This window comes from Apodemus sylvaticus, chromosome 4 (genome assembly GCF_947179515.1).
Source record: "Apodemus sylvaticus chromosome 4, mApoSyl1.1, whole genome shotgun sequence".
Taxonomy (NCBI): Eukaryota; Metazoa; Chordata; class Mammalia; order Rodentia; family Muridae; genus Apodemus; species Apodemus sylvaticus.
In genome coordinates this window covers 5,370,644-5,397,179 of record NC_067475.1, presented here as the reverse complement: position 1 = coordinate 5,397,179, position 26,536 = coordinate 5,370,644, and the positions used below count along the sequence as shown (strand labels likewise).

General features: G+C 39.5%; 1 protein-coding gene across 1 annotated transcript in view; it reads left to right on the top strand.

The window, feature by feature from the left end:
- The window catches only part of Lrriq3 (leucine rich repeats and IQ motif containing 3), a 93,826-nt gene that overhangs the window by 23,729 nt on the left and 43,561 nt on the right, over positions 1 to 26,536 (top strand). The window contains exon 4 of the mRNA XM_052178471.1: positions 8,773 to 8,932. Coding sequence (XP_052034431.1) covers positions 8,773 to 8,932 — 160 coding nt within the window. The remainder of the gene's footprint in view (positions 1 to 8,772; positions 8,933 to 26,536) is intronic.

Sequence of the window (26,536 nt, the reverse complement as noted above, 5' to 3'; positions counted from 1 at the left end):
TAGTCTTGAACCAATCCTGGAGAAATACATTCCACAGACAAAGTGAGGGAGAGGAATGTAGTCAATGAATCTGATACCTGTGAGGAGACAGACCAAACAGCATATGATGGAAAGGTTCAGGTGGCAATCTAATTGAAGAACCATTGACAAATATATCTGAGGATCTGTGTGTGAGGTTGTACAGTACAGGTGTCCTGTGTCAGACAGAAATAGACTGTCAATCTTGTCTTCCATGTGCTTGGTTATTGACCTGGAATAACTTTGGGGCAAACATGGACATTCCAAAGAAACAGAAGTTGGGATGTCAGCTTTGTATCTCTCAGTGGGTTCACCTGGAGATCTGAGAAGCCCATGCATGGTTGTCATCTGCTACAGACTGTGTGTGAGGAAGGAAGGGTAGGGATTGAGACTCACAGTTGAACTACCAAACAGTGTTGGCAGAGTAAATTCAAGGATGTAATTTTTTCATGATATAAAATGGATCAGTGAAAAAAATGAATCAGTGTATGGTTTTGTAACAAATTATTAATCAAAATACTTCTGGATATAGATGTAAGCAAGGACATTCTCAATAGAATAGGACTCCAGTAACCCTGGAAATAGAATATAGGATTCTATCAGGTTCAAACCCAAACCCAAGAAAACCCCATACACCATCACCAACATACTCTTGAAGAGTAAAGGGAGAGCAATGAACCGAGGAAGCAGAGTGCAGAATGGGAAAAGAAAGTTCTGCCAGTTATTCATCACACCGAGGATCCAGAATACATAATGAACTAAACAAGCAATACACATACAAACACACACAGACACATAACACACACAGACACATAACTCTCTCTCTCTCTTCAACCTTCAAATAATCCAGTGAATAAATTGAGCAATAAATTGATGATATAATTCTCAAACGAGGTAGAGGTAACCAATGAGCACATGAAACAATGTTCCGTTTTTACCATTAGGGGAAACAGATGCACGCACCATGAATTTTCATGTCAACCCAGTGAGCATGGTTGTTATAAAAAACAACAGACGTTATCAAACACAGGTGGCCAAGATGACCCTGGTACAATGTTAGAGAAAGTGTCAAATATTTAGACGCAACATAAATGAGTAAGACATTTACTCAGGCTCACAAGACTCAGGAGCACCCTTCCTAAGGATGCACTGAGAGACTCTCAGTCAGCCTTCCACATAGATACCAGCACATGCACATTTATCATGTCTTTAGTCAGAATAATAAGGTTATGGAGTTAGTCAGGAGTCCACTGACAATAGTGGATGAAGAAAATAGAATATATTCCCAATCACGTTTTATTCAGTGGGAAAGAATATGACAAATTATGTCATTGTAAGCCACGGTAGAATTTTAGATCATCATGTTGAGAGAAATAAGAATGACTCATGAATCTGTGTTTCTTTTCTTATGTAGAAATCATGTTTAAAACAATATAGACATGAGAGTAGAAATGACACTGTTTGCAAGGTGGAAAGGGACAAGGGAAAGGGGAAGGCAAATATGACCAGCACATATAATAACACACGTGAACATAGACTCGTGAGACCCAGTTCTTTTGTGCAATTGTCATATATAGATAGTAATTTAAATAATAACATTCTAGAATGTAAACAAATTTAAATCTAGATTTTTTTTCAATAAAAAGTTTTGGGAAAAAAACCCCAACATGTTTGAACTGCAATCTGTCCCTACACTGCAGTAGGTTTCTCAAAAAACTTCTCTTAACAGGAAAAAGCCTCAGGTGGGGAGAACATACAGATAGTGATAAATGAGGTTTACCTCAAATTTGTAATCTCATGACATGGGAGCTTGAGGCAAAAGGATTGCCTATGCTATCTCTAAAAACTAGTGAGAAGTATAGACAGCATTGGAGAATGCATGCATCAGATAAAATCTGCCACTTAACTTTTATTAGTCTTACACAGTTCTGAAGGCTTCATCTTATTTATATATTCATATATTATATACTTAAATATATTTAAGCTTTTTTTCTTTTTCTGCTACCACCGTATAGCTTCTAGAAGATCAGTATTCATGAGTCAAAATTTTATGCCAGGGCGATGATATTTTGCAAATATTTCTTTCATCGGCATCTACACCTAGATATTCAATTCAAATATAATTCAGAAATTTAGCTACATTTACTGTATCTTAGTAGTGGCATTTGAGAAACTTTAAAAGTGATGCATCAGGCCTAGGAGTGATGCATCTCATTAGAGGTACCACCTCTTCTGGTAACTCTGTAATGCCCTGCTCATTGAGCATGTGCTATTACATTGTATCATCAAAGCAAGAACATGTCTTGCCCATCCTATGTGCTGTATTTCTACCCTGTTTTGATGCACCAACAAGGCCCTCCCTTGTGGTACAGTTAGTGTAAGACTTTCTTGCTTATAGGCATATTAGAAAAATCCCCTTTCTTCATTAAGTTAACCAGTCTGAGGCCTTCTATTCAAGTACTAGAGTTCCTGAAGACAGTGAGACTTTTTTTCCTATGGTTTTAGATTGCTCTATAGAATAGTTCTTACCCTGTGGGTACAGACCCCTGGGGGTCTAATGACCCCTTCACAGGGGTTACCTAAGACCATCATTTTATGGATGACGAACTGTACTAAACATGATAAATTATCTTAAAGGATCACAGCATTAGAGAGAACCACTGCTTTAGAAAGCATAAATTTGGGAAGAAGACATTGAATTTGCTAAAGATAGGTTATATGACTTAGGACTTAACTTTCAGGAAAACAGATAGGAATATCTATTCACCAAAGTTTTGCTTACATTAGAGTTAAAAATGTTCACTAATAGAGGTTTCCTACTGATCTGTAAAATGTAAATCAAATTCAGGATAGGGCAGACCATATTATCACCACAGGCAGGCTTGTTTGATGTCTTCAGTGAGAACTGTGTACTGCTAGACTACGTCTGCAATGTCCTCCAGGGCTTTGTGTGTTGAGGCTTTGCCTTCAGCTGACAGTGTTATTGGCAGGTGCTAGAAGCTGAGCAGGAGAAGCTGAGTGAAGGGAGCCCATCATTGGGGTTGGTATGCTTGTGAGGGGTGCGTTATGTGCTGTTCTTTGGAGAGCTGTAAGCAACTGTCTGTTCACAGCAGAGAGGTACCAGTGACAGAGCAAAGAAAGAGTCCCCTCAAGTCTGACATCATAATGCATTTGTTGGGGTTACTTATAGGGTGCAGGAGGGATGGGACACTCAAAAGCTTATATACTACTGAGCAGCCCACCCCAGTACGGAGGTGCAGCTCATGAAAGTCATGGGTTCGGAGCTCCATACCCAACTTACAGCCACTTTAATTCACCCCAGAGATGTCTCTTATTCAGCTATTCTTTAATGCTTGTGGAGCCTCAGTGCAGAACCTGGTGAGTCTTAACCTTCTCGGCTTCTTATGTATGGAGTTCTATGAACCTCTGGAAAGTTGGCTTGTGAGTCTTCCCCCTGCAGGAAGGAATGTCTCAATTCAGAGGAAACCGTCACATAACAAGGTAACAAGGGCTGGGAGGACTTGAATTATTTCTTCACTTTGCTTACCAGTCCCCAAGGTGAGCAGCCTGGTCCCTACATGCTGCCCCACCATGATGCTCAGCCTCAAGTCAGACGCAAAGCAATGCCCCCTGCCCAAGGGCTGAAACCTTTGGCACCGTGAGCTAGAAGCAATCTGTCTTCTAAGTGGGTTTTCTTGGTGTGCCCCACTTCAGATGCTCTGTCCGCCCTATGCATGCACTGTCCTCTTCATCTTATGCTATCCCGTACCATCCTTTTGTGCTTCTATCTATCTATATTGCAGCATTCTCTTAGTAAACTTAAAGTTTATTGTCTCAAGCACTGGTTATAGTGGCAGAGATCTGATTAACATGTCTGTGTACACATGTGTTTATGCTTCCATGTTTCCCCTGAGCCTCTAAGGCACAGTGGAGAAGAGTAAGTGCATGTGTGTATGTGTGTGTCTGGATCAGTCCAGACGTGATGGCACCTGACTGAAGGTACTGTAAGAGCTGACACGGCCTGAATTTGAGGAGAAGCAGTTTCTTGGTTTTAAATTGTCATAAAAACGAAAAATATGCAAACCACATACATATTAAAAAGCTTAAAATACTTGCGCCTTTGATTTGTAGAAAATGTAATTGCTCAACTTTGATGTAAGTGCTAAAACCCTGACAGGACTGCATCCTAAACCTTGATGTAACCGCTAAAATGAAGGTAAGGGAGGGCCCTGCCGAGGCAGCCACACCTGTGGGCTGCCTTGCTCTGCTGCATTCTGTTGTGTGTTGCTGTCCTCTGAGATGAATCAGTGGATTGCTTTAAACCATGAAGAAACTTTTTTTCTATGATTTGTATTTTGGCAGAAAATCAATCAATTTATTTTTCCTCAACTGTAATGTTTAAAAGTATAAGAGGCCTCATGCTAAGCATAACTGCAAATATTTCTTCTGGGTTAAATACAGTAAGTTAGAAATTAAAAGTACACATCCTAGCAAGTGAGCAGCTGTTGGTAACACTCTGAGGAGCCCAGGTCAGGAAGACACAGGTAGACTATTATTGATCCATCACGTTTAAGGCCCCATTGCTTAGAAGAAAAGAAAAAAGTTCACCTTACCAGTGGAAAGGTCCCATTAGAGAATAATAATAATGAATAAATAAATAATAACTGACCATGAAACCAAGTCTTTTCTCACTAACACTCAGTATAGTGAACACTCTTAAGTGACATACCTGTAGTTTGTAAATGACATGGAAGATTTAAGTGGCAATATCACAACTGACAGGAAGTATAAGTTACTTTGATTTAATATGATTCTCATTAAAGATTTGTCTTAAATGCAATAATAGTGCTATATGTTGAAAATGTGTAAGCATCTTCTTGGAGATGCTTGACTTTCACTTCATGTGGCATGGTGCTGGTGTCTGGCTTGGCACACAGTAGTCATTATGTTGAGACATATTCCTTCTGCCCTAGGTTTTTGGGAAGCCTTTATTGTAATACTTAGCGCACATACATTCTTGATCCATTCTAGTAATGTGTTGTTACTTTACTTTTTGATAATGGAATTTCATTTTTTCACATTTCACCTTACTAAACTCTCTGTTTGAAAAGCACTCTCCTCATGTGCACAGACAGTTTCCCCTAGAAGTGCTTATGTCACGTGGCTCTTTCTAGAGCTGGCTGTGTGGCCAGCTCCTCTCAGCACTTCTTCAAGTGTTCTTACTTGCCAGTGCATTTTTGAGTGTGCTCTGTAACATGTTAAGATTCTATGCCAAGTGCAGGATTTATTTACTGAGTGTCTTTTGTTGTTGTTGTTGTTGTTGTTCTTTAGACTGCTTTAGTTAGTGTGCACTTCTCCTGAACCATGAAGCACTTTAATTTCCTACGGCCACTATTCTGTTCAGTGGCTCAGCATACGGCCTTCCATTTTTCTATAGCAGCTGTGGGCTTAAACATCTTGTAGTCTGTCCAGTCAAGAGTTATCAAGTCAGATTTGTGATTTTATGTTCTGCTCATATCCCATCCCTGGGGAAACCATTGAGCCTTTGCCTAGAACGGGGACATGAGGTGAAAGGACAGCTTTCTGCCAGAGTGGAGCCCTGAGCTCTGCCTGCCACCTCAGCTGGCAGCACCGGTCTGTGTCTCTGAGGAGTGGCAGTCAGCGTTTCCATGTTCTGTACCTCATGTTCCTGAGCTGGGGTAGAGGGACACAGGTTTAGCCCATGTAGCCTTTCTTTCTGGGCAGTGCCTTTGGGGCATGAGGCCCAAGCCTTTCTCATCTCTGTGTGAAGCCCTGATGTGGATCCTGGTGGACGATCCTGGCTGCTAGTGTTGGAAACCTTTACTACTCAGTTGGACTTGTCTCCCAAGGAACTGTGTAGGGAAGAGTACAGGTGGTGGCTTGACTAGTACCTGTTCTTACATTCCAGACTTGGATTTTCTTAAGTAAATGCCTTCTTCTTTTGGTTTGTGCACTTTGAGAATTCTTGGAGCTCTTTATTTTTTAATTTTTACTAGTTTCAGGGTTTTTCTCAGAACACTATATCTCTATTCCAGAAATTACCTACCCAGCATGGCCTCTGCTCAGAGCTCTAGAATGATCTTCAAACTCAGTGGCTTGCCTTTGATGATTCATACAGGCCAAGGGTGGTCTAGGAAGCATCTGCCTAGTCTCTTGCTCTGACTGATTTCTCTGGACAGAATGCTGTTCTCAGTCTCTTTGGACTCATATGTTCTCAGTCTCAGGACACTATGATATCCTCAGCCTTATTAATATCCTTAATGGCTTGCTTGTCTTTATTTAGGTAACATAGGCTTCATGAGATCCGAACCTTTTTCTTCTCACAAAACACATCAGGGTTTATGCAAAACCATACCTGTTCTATGAATATCCATGCGTTTCTTTGTGCGTCACAACTGGCTTATCATGAGAGATTACTTCACAAGTTTCTCTCCTGGATAAACATGTCCATCTAGCTGCATCACTGGCTGCGTTTGAAGATGGAGCCCCAGGAAACACTGCATCTGCTTAGGATCCTCCAGTGCTTATTGTCTTCTGCTTGGTTTCATATCCTCCTTTCACCATGGGCTGTTTAGATGTGGAACAAAGCAGAGCTGCCCCTCTAGAGAGGTCAACTGCTACTCTGAGGTATTAAACATTTTGTTATATCTTTTTGTTTGTTTATTTAATCTGATTTGTTTTTATATTTATTTTTATTCTCTTTCCATTCCTATGGCAGCCCACTCCCTCGTGTCTGCCCAGATCCACTCTTACATTGCCCCCCATTGTCCTCTACCCTCCTCCTAGAGAATGGGAGCCCCCACCCCAGCTTTGGTACCACTCCACCCTGGAGCTTCTAGTCCCAGCAGGGCTAGGCACATTCTCTCTCTTTGAGGCCCAACCAGGCAGTCTAGGAAGGGGATCCGAAGGCAGGCAGCAGAGAAGAGACAGCCCCTGCTCCCCTTGTTAGGGAAACCACATGAAGTCCCAGCTGCACACTGGCAACAAATGTGTAGGGGATCTAGTTCCAACTCCTGCATGCTTGCTGGTTGGTGGCTCCCGCTCTGTGAGCCACATGGTCCCAGGTTATTTGACTCGGTGGGTTTTCTTATACCTACAAAGTTGGTACAAGAACATCAAGAATGGAATATTAAATAGAGCCCATTTATGACATAGGAATGCTGCCCTGTTTGGATTGTTTTGTTTCTGGTATTGCTAAGGATAAATTTCCCAGTTGATTTATCATCTTAACAAATGATTTTTATCGCATGGAATGGGTGTTGTTGATGTTGATGTACTCATTTGTACGAGATTGGCTTGGTTCAGTGTTTCCTAAGGCTGTTAAATAAATGGCACCTGCTGCATTTTGTCTAGTCCCTTTCACTTCTCCATTTACACAGCAGCAGCCTTTCCCTGCAGTCATGTGCTGCTGTGATGAGGGACACAGCATCATCAGTGCGCACCTTCTTTTTACTGGTATTACTGGCATTTCTTTTGCTAATACCAAATACTTTCCTTTGTAATCAAGGGCCAACTTATCCTGAGCTTTCCCTTTAGTTGCATAATGGACAAAATGAGAATTCTACCACAGTGTTGACTAGCTAGGAGAGAGGAGGCATCTCTTCCACTCCTCTGTGTTTAGAGGAGAAACTATTCAGTATCTCACAATGATGTGATGTTTATAGATAGCAACTGTGAGACAGTATTTCATAAACACAGCATAGGAGTAAAAGGTAAACATGTTTTTCCCCTTTGTTTACCCACTAGTGTGGCCAGCAGAAATGTCGCAGTTCTTTTGTGATCTGTGTTCCATAGATATCACTGCTCTGTGCTTCCTCTCTATTTACAAAGTGTAACAGATAGACACTCCAAGGCCCAGCAACTGCCATGCTGCAGTGCATGGAGGGAGGAGCTGCCACCTGTAGTAGCACCTGATTAATACTTAAATGATCCTCATGGTGGTGTGTTCCTTGCTACCTGTCCCAATTTTCTGGATGCCCTAATTAAAGACCTTTATATTTTGATATGCCTAAAACATCTCAATGGCTATGTCACTTCTTAACTTTAACGTGGCTAATCCACCTCCCCAGATATTCCCAAGTTATTACTTACTATATCCTAGTCCTAGACCCAGTTGGGCAGCCCTCTGGGGCCCCGATTCCCTGGCTCCTACATGGTGTCTGTGCTCTTTGTCCCACACCTCCTCAGGTGTGGTGCCTTTTCCCTCTTTCTCCTGGCATGGCCAATCTCCTCCTTCACTCTCTGTCCCTCGCCAAGGAATCCTAAAAATTCCACCTCTGTCTGCCCTGCCCACTATTGGCTGTATTTGCCAATCAGAAATAACCAGGAGCAGGGTCCCTCAGTGTCTTCCATTAAAATATGCAGATTCCCCTGCAAACAATTTTGCTGACCTACAGCCTCCCACCTCTGGCTGCCCAATGCTTGCCCACCTCTGGCTGCCCAATGCTAAGCTTGATCTGCCAGTCCCTCCACTGTCATCAACAGTCCAGAATGGGGAGTCAGGAGGGGCTATTTTTAGGGTGTTATTCATTCCTCAGTTTACTCATCATGAAATGGACATCTGAATGTTGATGGCATATTCTCAGTTCTGAATGCCAATCAGCTAAAACACTGATTGGTACACTGGACTCTCACCATGATTGCTAAGATACAGTTAATTTGTAAGTAGTTTTCACCTTTTCAGTACAACAAAACGAAACAATTAATAGTTGTTTTCTCATCCCTTATATTTAGCCCCTATTTTACACGTAAAAAGCATCACGGCAAAATGATTAGGGTACTTGAAACAAAATTGATCTGCATAGGTAGAAGTAATGAAGACAAATTCTTGGAGGATATCTTCCTTATCAAGCCTGAATCTAACATAAAAGGGAAGGTTGCACACTGGAAACAAGTAAGTATAATTAGTTATCTTGACATATCATTTACAACAATAGGGTTGTGATTTATGTAATATTAATGCAATATCTTCAGTCTCACTAAATAATTCTCATTATGTTGCTACAATCCTGCTTTAGAATCTGTGGGTATCAGAGAACAGTCTTATCTGGTGCTTCAGCAGATCCCATACCCACTCTGTAATAGTTGCAGGGCCAACTTATGCTTGCCTCTTGTTCAGTTACAGTGAGTAGTAAGAGTCTCAAAACTTCCTAGACTTCAAGTGTAAAGACATTTGATGTATAGCTTATTAAGGATTAGTAATTTTAATTTTATGTACAGTATAACATTTATCCAGTGTTTTTTGATAAGCCAGAAATTGTTTTGAGGAAAAAAAATTGTAAAGAGAAAGAAACTCACTTTTTTTTTTGCTTAACTCCTAATATGCCAGGCACTGTCCGGCTGTTTTGATTGTGGTCACAGGATAGGTATTTTATTTCCCACTTTGGACAGGTGCTCTGATGAATGACTTCTGCTTCCGTTATTTTGTGGTTTTCTTTGGTTGGATGCCAGGTTATGATAGAGGTGAAGGTTCACCAGTGTAATAAAATTAATGATGCTAACCTTTTGGTGAACTCGAAAGTCGCATGTTTGTGATCAACTGCCTAAGTAGACTTTTCTTGAGAATAGCCTGAGCTGCTTGATCATAATGGGAAGAGTGTTATCACTGTGATTTCAGTGTTCACATGCTACACATAACATATAACCATCCTCCCAGGCCTCAAATCACACACCTGTACCTGGAATAAAGTGATTGTTTTAAAGACAAAATGTACTCTACCCTAACTGTGTTTCTCCTTAAAAATCTGTCACTTCTCTGAATTTGCTCCACAAGACAGGACGCTTCATAAACTTAAAGCCCACAGGCAGTAAAAACAAACAACAAACATACAAAAAAGAAATCAACTAACTAACCAAACAAACAAAAACCAGACTCTATAGCCATTGTCTGAGCAGAGTCTGCTTTGCACAGAGACTCTCTGCAAGTATGGTAAAATGACAACCCACTTCATGTGTACTGATGATAATACATGTGTGGCTCAGATTGTATATTAACTTAATGCAAGTCACTACCACTTGTAAAAATTATAGTAGGATCTATTGTTTAAAGATGGATGAGGTATCAAAGAACCTAACATTGGGCTTATAAACACTTGAATGTTATGAATTTTTGCTAAAATATAAAGAATGCTTTAAATTTCTTTCATCTTTTAATAATTTTGCTAGCCATTGCTCATAAGGCCCATTCTTTTTTAGTAAATAAATGTGTACATTGTCTCATGCCTTGCCATTTTTTATAGTTGCTGTTGACAGTCCATTGTACAAGCTCATCTCAGCTTCTCAAAATAGTGTAATTATTTTTGTTAGCTTCAGTTATGTGGAATTATTTGTTCTATTTAGAATTTGCCTTCAATCTCTTTTGGCCAAAATGGCAATTTGATATAAGAGTTTATACTTTATTGTACCACTTTCCTATCCAGTTAGTTTGGTCTGACTTGGAACTTGGTTTATTACAAACTCAGTGATGAAAGTTTCTTCAGAGTGAACCTGAGAAGCCAGGATCTAAGCAATAAGAAATGAAAACATAGGTTAGGCACTGAGAAAAGAAGTGAGGCAGGCAGACACAGGATGCAGTGAATTCACTTTTGTAAACACCATCAATAAAACAATAGGATGGGCTAAGCAGAATACAGTTCAGGATTTAGTAATTCAATGGAGCAGTAGGTGTCTAAATTTGGTCCTATCTTGGGTGAACAATTCCTGACCAAAATCATGTAAAATTACTCCTGCTTTTGGTATCCCAAAGAGTGGAACGGGCCAGGAGAGGGAGCGTTTATCCCATTCCGGAAGGAGATGTAAAGTAAGCATTTAGAGTTTGTGGGAAGACTATGTGACACACAGAACTGGGACTTCGAAGTCAGCAGGAAAGCCTAAGGGTGGGAACTGCTCTTCCCGTACTTCCCCCTGGGCTACAGATACTGCTGAGGGTGGGCTGGGGTTGCCCCTGGGGCAACACAAATACTGGTTTACCTTGAGAGTTTGACCTTGTAAAATAGCAGAAAGGTATGCAAACTTGATTATTAGATAATCACACTATTATTTGCAGTGGTGGTCTGCATTTTTTAAGTCTGCATTTCAGAGGTAATATGGTATATACCCTTTGGGTGGGAGTGGTCAGAGTCAGCAGGGGTGAGGGCAACATTTTCCCTCCTATTTTTCATGCACAGCCTTCCTGCCTCCAAGCAGCAACTTCTTTAAGATGTATCAGAGTCTGTTAAGTCTGTTAGTCACTTCTGAGTAGTCACATGATGGCAAGAAGCCAGCTGAGCCCTTATGGAGAAAAACAAAGCCAACACACAAGAAGAACCCTTATATCTAAGACCTGTTGTTCTCTCTGGCTGAGCATCCTAGACACATGACCCATCTCAGGATTTGAAGCATGGCCTCAATCCACCAACCATGAAAAGTGGAATACCCATCACTTTGTCTTCATTTTCTCTAGTTATCATGAAATCAGAAGGGTGATCTGCAAATATTATAAAGCTGCAACTGCCCTATTTATTACCCATGAGTGACACACACTGCACACCTGAGAGATACACGAGGCTCACCGTGCTTATAAATGCTCCCTTGCTGTCTGGATATTTTCTTAGTGACACATAGTTTTCTTTTTACTGTTATAGTAACAAAACATTTGTCCCATGTTCTATAGAGACAGAAAGGAATCCCTATCTTCAGAAGTACCTCACAGGCTGGAGAGATAGCTCAGTGGTTAAAAGCACTGACTGCTTTTCTGAAGGTCCTGAGCTCAAATCCCAGCAACCACAGGGTGGCTCACAACCATATGTAATGAGGACTACACTACAAATATGATGGAAAATCATTAGAATTTTAGGACATGAACATCCTTCTGAAGATATCTGAGGGTTTAGTTCTAATTTCATTCAGTGCCCATTGTCTTCATCCTGACTTCTCCTTCTGAAAGTCCCATAATGCAAATGTTTACATAGTTGTGTCCTATATCTGTCTTGGACATTTTTCCTTTCATCTAGCTCAGCTAATTCAGAAGACTTGTCTAAGTATAATCAATTCTGTTTGTTCTGGTATTTGCTGGAAGTTCTCTGTTGTAGGTTCCTGCCCCCTGCCACCAGGCTTAGTTCTACCATTTCTGATTGCTTGTTTAATGGTTTGTATTTCTCATTCATATCTTGAATTATCTATTTTGTTTTATTATTTGCATTGTTACATCTCACTGAATTGAGTTAAGATAATGATTTTATCTTTAAATATACTTTGCAGATTTTGTTCCCATTAAAATCAGTGTCTAGAGAAGATTTGCGGTTTGGAAGCTTCCTGAGGACATGTTGTTTATGTGGCGTGGTGTTCATGCTTTCCAAGCTCAGAATAGTGTTAGCAGTAAGTAGATAGTTTACGTAGATGGAATCTAGGATGGAATTTAGATGGATGGTTGAAAGCTTCATGTCTGTGTGAGTTACTATTTTTGACCAAGAGTATCTGTCTGTGATGTGTAAAATGAAGTAGCCCATTCAAGGGATTGAATGACTTCTCTGCTTCCTCAGGCTCCAGAGAATCTAGCCCTAATGTTAAAATGAGAAAGCAGCTGATTCAGTATCACCAGCATGGGATGTGGAGTCAGTGTCCCTAGGTCCATTATGGGAAGTACAGGTGGCTCTAAGTAGCCATGGTCTTAGAGTGGTCAGAGTAAATGTGGGATGTGCCCTGATTTGTGATGGACCACACTTATGATTTATAAAGTATGAGTCCTTTCCCAGGTTCAGTAGGATGAGAAAACACTTATAGGTTGCTGTGTTCTCTGAGGAGCTGGTCACTATGGACCTATGAGTTTGAAACACAAAGAGGATCTTCAGTTTGAATGAAATGGTTATGCTTGGGCTTGCATAATGTGACTCATTTTCCCTGAGCTTCAGTAACCCATATTTCTCCAGGTCCTATTCAAAAGCATGATTGAGGCAGAAGGAGGATTGATTCCAGAACCCATGGATTATGGAGGGAATGTTTGCTAGGTCTTCCTGGTTACGTATGAGTAATATCTGCACAAATGTCAACAATACCCTCACTCATGGATTCGTTACACACGTAGGAGACATTGGGCCTGGAAGATTCACTGTAGTAGTTTGTGTCTTGTGGGTTTGGTGCCCAGACTCCTTGATCTTTATTCAACAGGGGATGCTATCTCAAGAAACTATCTCTAGGCTATGTAGGGTCCAGATTCTTAAACTGTGGACCATGCCCCTTATCAACACAGACAGGAGGCATGAGACATTTGCCAATAGTGAAAGGATCCGTAATAGCATGAATAGAATAATATGTAATGGCACAAAGTGATGCAAAATTAGGCCCACAGTGTGCCTGTGATGTCTCAGGTGACTCCTGCCTTTTCCAGGGGCAGGATTCACTGTGCTCACTTCTGAGCACAGCGTAAGTTTGTACTGTACAAGCCACTGACTGTGTGAGTGGTGCCTAGAGTGCTGCTTGAGCATCCTTTGTTCAGAGTCCAGCCTGTCAGTGTGCCAGGAGAGTTTCCTGTCCTTTCAGAATACAGAACATAAATACTTTTATTTATTCTCTGTCCTCAAATCTTCCATTCCTTAGCATATATCAAAAAAGTATTTTTGGACTGACCATAATTAGATTATTTGATAAGAAAGATGTTATATGAGCTGCCCATTTGAATTTCAAAAATGCATTGTTAATTAAATTTGACTTCTACCTAAAACAGAACTTCTAACACTGACTGAAATGACCCTAAGTAGGTGTCTGGCATTTTATAGTGTTTTTGTGTGAAGTGGCATCCTTAGGATTGATGACTATGAAATCAAAATATCAATCAACTCTGAAAAACATTCTGAGCCCTGCAGATTCTAATATTCAGCCAAGATTTGCTTCTTTATCTAAAAATAAACAAACACAACCATATCATTAATGTATAAATTTTACAAGGAGCAGGCTCTGATAGGAAACAAGCATGTGTGTGATCAGAGTTCTTGAATGTGCCCAATCTCAGTCTTAAGAAACTGGGAAAGCTTACAGAGGAAGAAAGGGATAAGGAAGGGTCAGAATGAGATTAAAACCTAATTGTTGCCATTTTTTATTTAGCTATTATGAATTGCAAATTCTGAGGGAGCTTTAACATTTAGGTCTGAGCTTATCTATGTCCACAGTCCTGGAGTTGGGAGAGGCGCAGGTTATGGGAGGGGTACAAGCATGGTGAAGAAGCTCTTTGTGTGTGTGTGTGTGTGTGTGTGTGTGTGTGTGTGTGTGTTCATGTGTGCGTGGGCATGCCTGCATATGCATGCATGTGTGTATGTCTTACTTTTGACTGGTTTTGTTTTATTGTTGATGGCTAAGACAGGATCTTTTCCCAGGCTTGCCCCAGACTTGTGTAGCCAAGGCTGATCTTAAATTTCAGATCCTCCTGCCTTCACTTCCGTAGTTCTGAGATTACAGACAAACACCACTAGGCTCAGTCCATGCAGTGCTTGGAATTGAATACCACATTCCATACTTGCTGGATGAGGTCTCTGACCCCAGAGCTATGTCCCCATCCTGTAGGAAGGTCATATTTTTGCCATTCCTGTTTCTCTCATGAGAGGCATACCAACAACATGATAAAAGGTTTTTAGTATTAGTTAAGATTTTTAGAATTGACATTTGACCTTTACCCCTAAAGATCCATCAGTGTATTTACTGAGACTGTGTTCTCTTCTTCATGAGATATAAAGCCTCAGTATGTCCTCCTTCTCACCTTCTCTCCACTGTGGTCCCTTTTACTGTCTTAGACAATGATTGCCAAACATCCTCTCTTCTAAATACACACTACAATGTTCTTCCTCTTGAACTAACCTCTGAGCGCCACAGCTAGCACCACCATATCCTTTCCTTCTCTATATCTACTTTGGGATGAACTCCTGGATTACACCTCCTTCCCCACTTCCCTCCATCCTTCAGTTTGCACTCACCCCCAATGTGATCCCCAGAAAGGCTCACCCTCTTTAATACAACTCTTGTACTGTGTGGAGAAATGACTGTGTCTGCTTAAACAAAAATATTGTTTATATTTCTACCCCTTTTATATCTTTTATAATAATTTAAACCCTATCTCCTTCAAAGACACCTTTGAAATGAATGTCTTCATGTTTTTAAGCTACAGTATGTAAGGTTCTTTTGTCCACCCAGTTACCTAGTACACTGATATATTTATAAGGGATATTAAAAGATATGTACCCCACACTATAAAATTGATTTTCATTTTAAACATTTCTTTGTAAAATTTTTAACTGAAATAAATTATATCAGTTCTCTCTTTCACTTTCTTTCTCTGGCTACACCATTACTCTACCTCAAACTTCTCCTATTACCTCACTCTCAAACCAGTTCTATCTGAATATATTTGATTTTATTTGTTATGTGTGTGTGTACAAATATATTTAAACAGAACCTACTGAGTCTATTAAAAACTATTGCATTTAAAAGAAGCATAGTCCAAGCTGTATTTGATAGATACGTCACAACTCAGAGACATTGTGTATTTTCTAAAAGTATTTAATCCTGAATGTTACTGTGAGAGTATTATCCTACAGCAAAAGCTTTGGTAGGTAGTTTTCATATCGCATTCCTTTGCCCTGTGATTAGAAATAATAAATGTGTTATTGGAGCAATGATCTCACTCAGTATGCTATGGTTGTCACCTGGAAACATAGCTGCTTAGTACCTGTTGATATACCATTAAGACTTTGTAATATGTCCCCACACTGCTGCTTCTGTTTGGAAAGTGGTATGTAGCCTCTACATGATGAATTAAATGAAGACTATCTATTTCATTACACAGAAACCTTCATGAGCAGTCCAACCAGAAGAAAAGGTTCCAAAGTTTCTTCCTGATATGTCTCTGATCTTTGTTGAAGTATCAAAACTCATAATATTGGTTTCTCTGCCTTGTGGGAACCATAATTAATAGAATTCATGAGCTCTGGAAAGCAGAAGCACTGACAACTGACTTCCAGACTGAGTAGAATGTTTGCTAGCTATTGTCACATCCGATGAGATTAACTGTATGTTTTCCATCTTTAAACTTTATCACTGTATTTTTCTTCAGGATAAAACAAAATTATGGGTCAATTTTCACTGAAGTGGGCTGGATGTCTGTACTCACCTTTCATCAGTACAAAGGAATCACGCACTTCATTCCCTGGACAACAGCAATGAAAACCTGCTTCTGATTGGATACTAGGCATGTCAGCTGTATGTAGAAGATAAATTTGAGGTGGAAAAGAGAACTTCATCTAGTAATACATCTAGGACAAAATATTTTACCAAATTGAATCTTCCATTAAAATTGTCATGAAGTTACTCTTCATCTAAGATAGCTAGCGCCACCAGTCCTAACCTGAAGGAAATGCACCATCATAAATATAGTACTTTGAAAAACCAGAGAGTAGAAAACTCAAGCTGCTATGCTATTCTAATAAAAAGACAACAAAAATCAATAAAAGGATCTTTCCTTACCTAACTCACTTACAACATATTTTTATTGGTTTAAAGGAAAAGGCATTGGCTGTTTCTGTGTGTTGTGCTTTGGGTGAAAAGAAGCATCTGCCACAGCTGTCTGTTGCCCAACTTGTGTCTACACCTCAGTGTGTTTTAAGGAAGCACATTGGTAGAGTTCTTCCTTGGAGAAACTATGTTAATGTTGGGATCCCTGCTGCTTTGTAGTGTATGTAAGGCAGTATTCAGACTCCACATCTTAATGTAGGTTTTGCTGAGACTATACCCCCAAGAAAGATGCTCCCAAAATACTACTTTGTTACATTTCAGCCTCTGATTAGTAAAATATGTGCAGTAATGCTCACAAACATAAAATGGGGCCATTTGGTTTTTGTAAAAACTGACAACTACAATTTACTTTTAAATAATTGGATTTATTTTAACTGGTAGTCAGAACTTTTTAAAATACATTTGCTTCTATTAGTATACCTTACTTATTAGTATGCAGTACTTGTATCAAGGAAGCTCTACCTTTTCTTTATGGAGAAGATATGTGCACTACATTATTGCCTTAATGCACCAGCACACCAGGAGAGCTCCTAAGCACAGCTCAGTATCCATGGGTTATATCTTCTTCACCATGCTACACAGCTGCCAGGAAACACTCTAAAACTAGTTCTACTCAGAAACTAGGAGATGGACTTGACCGTCCACCAGTGAGTGAGGTCATGGATAGCTTTCTTTCTGTATCTGGCTTCTATGTAATTATCTCTAGCTCCACCCTTGTCACAAATTATGGTAATTGGCTAATATTTGTCCCCAAACATTTCTAATGTGTTTCTAATCCACTCACTAGTTGATAAATACTGGTACCGTTTCCATTTTTTTTTCTACTTATGAACCTGCATGGTTGTACACAGCTGCACTACCAAGATAGGGAGAGGATCGTACCAGGGACCACAAGTTGGAAGTCAGGCTATTGTGCATCCAGTGATCCTGTCTCCAAAAGCAAGCAGCCACACAAATGAACACCTGGGTGGGGAGAATATCTAACACTGTGAGTGGGTGTGAATGAGAACCTTGGGAAATACCTTGTTACATCTGGTTTGGTAATCCTGTGGAGGAAACTACATGCTGCCTTCCATAGAGTTTACACTAATTTATATTTCTTAGTCTCATGTCTTGGTCAGCACTAGCTGTTTTAGCCTACAACACATAGACATTTATATTGAAGTGAGTTGTTATTTCATTGATGTTTTAATTTGCATTTGCCAAAATGTTAGTTGTATGTAATGTTTTTATGTACTGGTTTGCTATTTGTATGTCTGAAATAGAAATCAATATGGAGAGTACTCCCCAAAGCACAAACAGTCCTAACATATGACTCAGCTCTGTCCCTCTTGGGCCTTTACCCAAAGATGCAAAGCCAACAGGTCACAGAGATGTCTGCCCATCTGTATTTGTCACAGCACTATTCAGAACAGAAAGGATGTGGATCCAACCTGGAGTCTACCCACAGTCCACTACAGGAATGAAAGAGTAAATGTTTTTGTCTTTCTAGTTGAAAAGGGAATTGAATAATGAAGTCATTTACCTGAAAATGGATGCGACTAAAGATACAAGTTATATCACTCACAGAAAAATGCGTATTTTATATTTTCTATAATTTTTGGGTTCTGAGCTATAGACATACATACAATTATGAAGGTAGAGATAACCTGAAAGTGGAAGCCAAACTATATGGAATCGAGGGACTTAATGGGGTGGGTAGGGTAGTGGTGTGTGAGAAGAAATGTGTTCGAGTCACTTCTATACTTTCGATAAATTGTTTTTACATTACCTTGCAATGTAAAAAAGAAAAAAAAATATTAAAAGTGTGTCTCCAGTTTCAATAGGGCTAAATAATTCTGCTGTAGAATTTCAAGAGTTTTGGTTGCCTCTTCATTTGGTCTCAACTGGTGTGCAGAAAACTTGATTTGGCTAGACCAACCTCCTACCCCCTTCTCATTCTTGTGCTGATTTCCCCAGCAGGTACAGCCATGTTTCTTTGAAGAAGTGAAAGTAACTAACACCTTGTCTCTTAGTTCATGGTTTAGAGGGATCTGGCCTCTCCTCCCCATTTTGCATAAGCTTAGCAGTTAGTTTATTATAGGTGGCCTCATAACATTTAGATAAGGTTTTTCTGTCTAATAAGTTTCAGTTTTTTTAAAACCACAAAGCCTGTTAAATTTTATAGACTGATTTTTCTCCATCTGTTGAGATGTTCTGGATTTTCTGTCTCTTATCCTGCTGTGATGTGTCCTGCTGGTCTATTTACATAGTGACTGGCCATTGCATCTTAATGTGCTTTTGGATTTAGTTTGCTAACATCTTTTGGGAGTTTTTGCATATGTGTCTACAAAGGATATTGGGTATAGTTTCTATTTTCTGATTGTTTCCCTATCTGTTCTAATGCCTGAGTATTGCTGGCCCCTTGAATACATTTGCAAGCATTACACACTCCTCTGAATGTAGAAATAACTTCAGACGTGGTGATAGTTCTTTCAATAGTTGATAGAAATCAACAGTGAAGCCATCTGGCCCTGGTCTTTTATGAGATACTTTTCATGAGTGATTTAGTCTTTTTAAACCCTGTTAGTTTGCTCGGCTTTTGTACTTACTGAAAATCAAGCCTTCGTGACATGTAGTTATTTGTTTAGTTTATGAGAATTGTTTTGATGATTTATTTTTTATTAATTGTGAACATATGTGTGTCGTCCTCTATCTACCCAATGAATAAAGTAAAACCTGTGATGCATAGGTCCCATGGACCTCAGTCAGGACAGGAAAACTAAAAGTGTTACAGCTCTTAGAAGACAAGCAAGGAGGTTTGGGTGGCCTTTGCAGAACAGGTAGCCCAGGTCCCTCTACAACAGCAGCACCAGTGCCAGTGGCAGAGTTGACAGTGGCATGAGTCCTGCCTCGCAGTTGGGTCAAAGGTCTAATGCTTAAGGAGAGGAAACTCATCCCCAAGTGTCATAACTCAGTAAAGCAGCCACCCTCAGATGATCCTTGGTGAAATAACGTGTGCACTTTATTCCATGTGAATAGAGACTATATAAACATCAAGGAGTGGGAGGGAGGCTGTTATGTGTTCCAGAGCAGGTCTGGATAGGCAGGGAATGGTTCTGCTCCTGCCATCCTCCATTATGAGATTCTCAGTGTCTGGGCTCGCTCAACCTTACCAGTTCTTCTCTCTGGTGGCATATTCCACTAACGCCTCATTATATGTCTGCATGGGAGTGTGTGCTTGTGTGATGTGTGTACATATAAGTGAAGCTGCCTTGAGAGTACAGAAAAATGCATCAGTTCTTGTAGAAGTAGAGTTGTAACCTATCTCTAGAGGTGTTACCTAACATGGGTGCTACAATCACAGTTGGGAACCCTGCAGAAGCAACCCACACACAGTCTTAGCCATGGAGCCATCTCTCCTGCATCTTGGTTTTGTTTTGCAGTTGACCTCCAGGGGATTTTACTAAGCTTCCATATCATTAGGCCTTCAATGATGATTCTTGTTGTATGCTTGTCTTAGATGTTGACGCTTGACTTCCACCTTGGTTTTGAGACAGGGTTGCTTTGTTGTTCACTGCTTTGTTTGCCAGGCAAGCTAGACGGAAAGCATCTTAAGGGTTTTTCCCTTCTGCATCCTTTCTCTTAGCATGGCAGCTCTTGGATTATAGGCGTACATTATCACAAGGCTATCCAAGGGCTCTGGGGAATTGAACTCCGGTTCTCACAGATGGTCAGCAAAGCCTACTGACCCATCTCTTCTGCCCTCCAGTGAGAGTTTTGCATCATTTCATTGGATAACAACAATATTATATTTATGTAAACAACATTGGAGATTGGCTGAATTATTGTCGATGTTGTATGTGGATAGTTTATAAAGAAAGCTGTATCAGCTACACTGATTTTGGACAGAAAGGAGTTTGCACTGAACTATAGAAGCAGTGGGTGGTATTCTTGTTGGTGACATGGCTGGAGCCTAGCCTAAGCATTGATTTCCCTTACCTTGAAGTAAAAGTCTAAATTCTTGTGGAGGTTTGCAGTGTGTTTTCTTGTGAGGCTCCCAAACTCCACTGCTAAGCACCCACGGTATGACAAAAAAGAGAGCTCAGTACTGGATTTGTCAGTGCCTCTATTGTTGCTTATGATGGACCCTAAAATAGAACAATCTTGAGCTGAGCAAATGTGGCATTTCTACAGTGAATTTTTTATATGTTCTAAAACTGGACATTTGTAATAAACATATCCATCACCTTCATTTTCCATGACTATTTTTGTTGTATTTCATTTTTACAGAAGAGTTATATACTTGCTCTATGTACTCTGCCTCTTGAGCTTACCTGGGTCACCTTTTGTGCATTGTCTTCATTGCTTTAGGCTGCTGCCTTGCTGAATCCTCTTTCAGATCAAGCAATATTGGCATCAAATTTAAGGTAGTAGCGGTTCATGAAGCAATTAATGTTTAAACCCGCCATCATTTAAAGGTTAACATCTCAAACTACAGTCATTACTCAAAGTGTATTTGGAATGACACTCCTTCTCTGTCTAGTTCTGGAAATCAGCACTTACTCTTGAAAGCTGACTGCAAATACCAGCCTGCATTTAAGAGCCCGAGGACAGATGCATGTGCTTGTGGCCTGCTTCTGAGAGCCCTGAGGGTAGTGTTTGTGTTTGTGACCCACAGTACACCAGCTACCTGATGTGCAAAGTTTTCTGTTTTTTTTTTCTTTTTTTCAAAAGTAGCATGGATCTGAACAACAGAGCCAACAATGTTAATTAGGATAAACTTGATTATCTGTTTTGTGTAACCAAAAAGTTAGATCTTTTGAGTAGCATCTAAAAGCTCTTTTTGTCTGGATTCAGACATTGGGATCTGGAAGCCAATTTGGAAGTCATGAAGGAGAAAACCAAGCAGAAGATAAGACACCAAGGTCTGTGGATCAATTGTGACTCTGAACAGGTTTCTAGGATGACCGTCAGCACAGACTCTTTCACGCCAGTGCAGTATGGTGGTGATACAAAAGCTTCTAGATGTAGAAAGAGTACTGACTGTACCATGAACTTCTTAGATCAAATGCTATGATCTCTTGTCAAATAGAAACCCACTGATTCCATTGCAGAAAATGCGAGAACAGAAGCCAAAATAATTCACAGGCTGGAAAAATAATCAAAAGGTTCAAAATGTAGCTTGAATCTAAGAAATATGAATTTACTCTAAAGTATTTAAATGTGGGTCCAGAAAGAAGAAAGGAATGCTATCACCGAAACCCACTTGTCACTGTTTCAGCACAAAAAATCATTGTCTCCAAAGGAAGAACTGTCTGCCATAACCATCTATCATGGTTTTGCAACCAAGTATGGATGCACTTTGTGAACTACAAAACTTCAGTTTATCCTCAGTTAAGCAGTCTTGTGTTTAGTGATACCACACAGTTGTATTATTTGCCATGATTGCATATGCTGTGTGGCTGTGGGCTCCCTTTCTGTGCCTTTTACAGGATATTTGTTAGTATCTCAACTGAGTCCTGCATGAGAGAGGATTTTCTTCTTTATTGCCTCTTCCTGTTGATATATAATGATGTGCCACCAGAAGGTCAAGGTGGTGATTGATAAAAGACACACAAATTCCTTCCAGAGGCTTATATTTACTCATTGAAAGGATGTGGCAAAATCAGGAATTAGTAAAGTTGCAGATATTCTAGAAAATTCCATGCCAGAGTCGGTACACAGGAGAAAGAGCTTAAAGGAAGGTGTAGTTGTTATGAAAAGTTGCTGAGTGAAAATCTCACACAGTGGTTTCAGTTATGAAATAACTCCAAGATAGTGACAGTAATGTTGCAAGTTTTAGGTGCTATAAAAAGATAAACTCTAACTTCTTTAAAGCTTATTTCTGGTTATTGGCTTCTACGAATGAAGGAGCCATTATTGATCACATGAAATGATAGCTGAAGCTCCACAAACGCCGCCGCACTCTCACCACATCCCTGTTAGTCTGTTGGCTTGCTGGCTTGTTGGCTTGTTGGTTTGCTGTCATTTGGATCACTACTCGTGGCACACTTAACCGAAGGTTTGGATATGTTCTGACTTTCCAGACCACTCACAGTTCCAAGGAAATATTGTAAATGAAGTCCTTCATAAGGATCAGATTTTTGGGGAAAGTTTAGTAAGTGAGCACTGTGATAAATGGTTGGTCGTGTGCATAGAATGCTGAGTGGAGTCAGGACAGAGAGAGTGTCTCATGAGTCTGTGACAGAAGTTTTTCTAAGGAGAAAGTATTTGAAGTGAATGCCTGAAGCATAGGAAGCTAGCCATGCACAATTCTGGAAATAGAGCCCCGTGCACAATTCTCTGGGCCATGTAATAGCTTGTTTTATTTGGGATGTGTTTATGAGGCTGAATGAAATCCAGTGTGGCAGGTGGTCACTGAACCACGGCCAGAGATGAGATGAGTTTGTTGATATGGTCACAGGTTATATTTTTCTGAGTTTGTGTAGTTCACAGCAAAAAGTTAGCAACCAAAATATCCATCAGGGCATTTAAAACCACAAAGAAATGTATTTTGATTGTTATGTCTCTTATTAATAACAATACAAGGGTTTGGTTTGGATCGGGAAAGGATGATTCTAGGCCCAAAGGAGGAAAGCAGGAATTCACAGACATATTTATAGTATATCCTAGAGCAAACAGTACAAAGATCTGCCACGGGGTTAGGCATGAAGCTTTAGGGAAAGGTTAGTGTGGGGATTTTAAGCTTTGTTCGAGCTTCAGAATTCCATTACAAAATGAAGAGTATTGGAAAAACTTGAAACCTGAATCATTCTGTTCCCTTTTCTTTGCCTGGAATTGCACAGAACTGAGTTACCCAGAGTGTGCTTTCACTATATGTTAGTCTGTAGAGTGCATAGTTGGTAGACTCCATTTGATTCTCCAGGATATCTATAGCCATGTGAACTATGTTTCCAGGATCTAATGGAGTGCTTCAGAAGGAAAAGAATGTTAGAACAGTTCTCTCATTCTAGATGACATTCTAGCACACTTTCCCAGAGGGGAGTCCCACCATGCCTCAGAGCTTTTGTCTTTATCATCCATGTACTCAAGTGATTTAATGTAATTTAATTGATTTAATTTAATGATAGTGATTTAACTTAATTTGTCCAACTGCAATATAACATCCTCTATACAGCTAGCCCAATGACTCCAGTCTGTTAATAGTACTGTTAACCAGTCTGTTAACAACAATCAAAATTTCTGGTTGCTGTTAAGTGAGGTTGTTCCTTTGCCTGTCACATCAGGAAATGGGATAAACTTTTTTTTTTAATATTTTCATTCAAAGCTTGCATATAAGTATACACTGGGGTGAGAGCAAAATAATTCATAACATTAGAACAGACCCTTGATGATACTGTCCCACTAATCATTACTCTTACCTACTTGGGAGCTCAGTTTCTCATATCTCTACCTAATTTATACTGTCATTCTACAAACAGCTAGAGATGTTATCAAACATTGCCTTCACATCTAAGCCTGAGTTAACTTTGACTCCATTGAATGAATGCATTTCTGATTTATTTAATTTAACATCAGGTAATAATGTTCCATGGCCAAATAGCCATAAATATTTTGTAAAGTCATCATGCACAAGTGCCTAGTATACAACAGTATGGGTAATATAGATTATACTTTGTGTTGGTGAAAACAAGGTCTCTATTATATGTGGCCAGTATTTTGATACATTTTCTTCTCCATGAGCCCAACAATCAGTATGTGGGTGGCTTACATCCACTCTTTCTCTTCTTACATATAAGAGAAAGCCACTTTTGCTTTTAAACAACAGTAGTTCAGTTATTAGATATTTGATTATTTGATGATCTTCCTACAGATTTATCTCAGTGTAACACATGAGCTTTTCTTCATGCATTTTTTTTTTGTCTTGTAAACACCAGAAAAGTCACAGTGATTTAAAATGACAAGTGAATACATGAAAGAGGATAAATTGGATAATTTAGTATATACATATTATGTGATTTTATATATGTTACCTCTATATTATACACGCCCTACTTAACTATACCTCCTTAATTTGACTAATTATTTATTATTTATATATGTATTAGTCAAATTTCATATATATATATATATATATATATATATATATATATATATATATATATATATATATATGGGAAAACCTAATATAATTTACAATTGAGACTATATTTCTAATATCTGACAAGTGTAATTTTTCTTTTGTTATTCTTTTGGGTAATAGAATTGAATAACTACAGTAAAACAAGATTGGTAGGAAACTCATTTTCTAATGGATAGGATAAATATAATCATTCTCTAGAAGAAAAAGTAGGCCATTTTATGTTTCAAATGGAATTTTACAAGGTCTCTTTCTGTTACTCTTTAGCACTGTTAGGTGTGCCTGCATTGCCTTAGGACACTTTCCATCCCTGCTGCCCTCTTGCAGGCCTCTTGTCTTCTAATGAAGCTCACTAAGTTAATGATTGTTTCTTGAATAAGCGCGAGTACAGCCTGTTTAGTGAGGCATAGGCAGATTGTCAGTAGCTGCAACAGCAGCACTCGTTACCTGTGCAGAGAGTCTCTCAGCAAGGGTTAGGGTGCCACCACCTTCATCTCCATGCATGCGATGTGTCCAGCCTTCTGCAGGTATTAGACAAGGTTGTTCATGAGTTCAATGACTTTGTCATGTTTAAAATACCCAGTTCCACAGCACTCCTCCCTAATATCTGACTCTTCTATTCCTTGTACCCCTCATCCATGATGTCCCCTGAGTCTTGCAGAGAGTGATATAGATGCTCTGTGTATGGTTCAGAACTCAACAGTTTTTTAGTACACACAGTTTGACCAGCTGTGGATTATAAAAGTTAGGCCATTGTTTGCCAGCCCTTGCTCTGAATAATGACATGGAGATCTTTGTATTTGTTAAAAGATTTAGGTTCAATTGCTGAGCAGATTCTGAGCTACTCTAACCTGGCAATGCTGGCCTGGCCTACTTCCTAGTCATGTGGCTAATTTCTTGCTGTCTTAGGCCTGGCCTTTTTCTTCATCCATGTCATCCTGAAGGCAACTGCCTGGTCGTCTCCTGAGACCACCCAACCCCTGCTCCAAAGTCCTACATTTTCCTTTCTGTTGCTATTGTCTGTTCAGCTCCTTATTGAGTAAATCAGAAAGTGGTGGACAACAATGTTTTACAAAACACTGACAGGAGATGCTTTATAATAATAATACCAAATCTGGACTGCAACTAGATCTCTGGGAACAGAAATCAGCATTTGAATACATAATGCACAAAAACATCCTCCAGGAGTGAATCTCTCCATTAGTCATACCTCACTGTAAAAAAGGAGCTTCTCTGACCAAGGCTGACAATAGAACTGGTCTCTTACACAGAAATTTTAAGAAGACAGATTGAAAAAGAAGGAATGCAAAAGAAAAAATAGAAACTTTGTAAATAATGATTGTTATAATTTCTCTTTATTACTAAGCAATACTGGGTGGTATACTGGGCTGACGGTCCCTTAGCATTGGTGGCCTCTATTCAGTGTAGTCTCTAGCATGAAGTCAGTTGCACATATGGTAATGTGATAAAAAAGAGTGTTAATATGGAACACTAGTAGGAAGATGATTTATAGAAGAAGCATTTGTATTTACAATTGACCATCATGGGTTTAATTGAAAAGTAGCAGTCTACACATTTTTTGGTCTATTTTTTTTCAATTGAACTGGATTTAAGTAACAATAGAAGCATCTTTATTAAAACTACACCATATTTTGCTACTATGTTTTGATGTTATGACTAAGGAAGTATATGCTTGTCAATCTTAGGAAACAGAAAATCCATGAGCTAAAAATGCTCTACTTATCTGTATTCCTAGCAAAAAAAAAATAGTGATTTTCATTATGCAGGTAATGAAAATAAAATGTCTTAGAACTGATAAGTCAAAGACTTTTCACTGAAAGG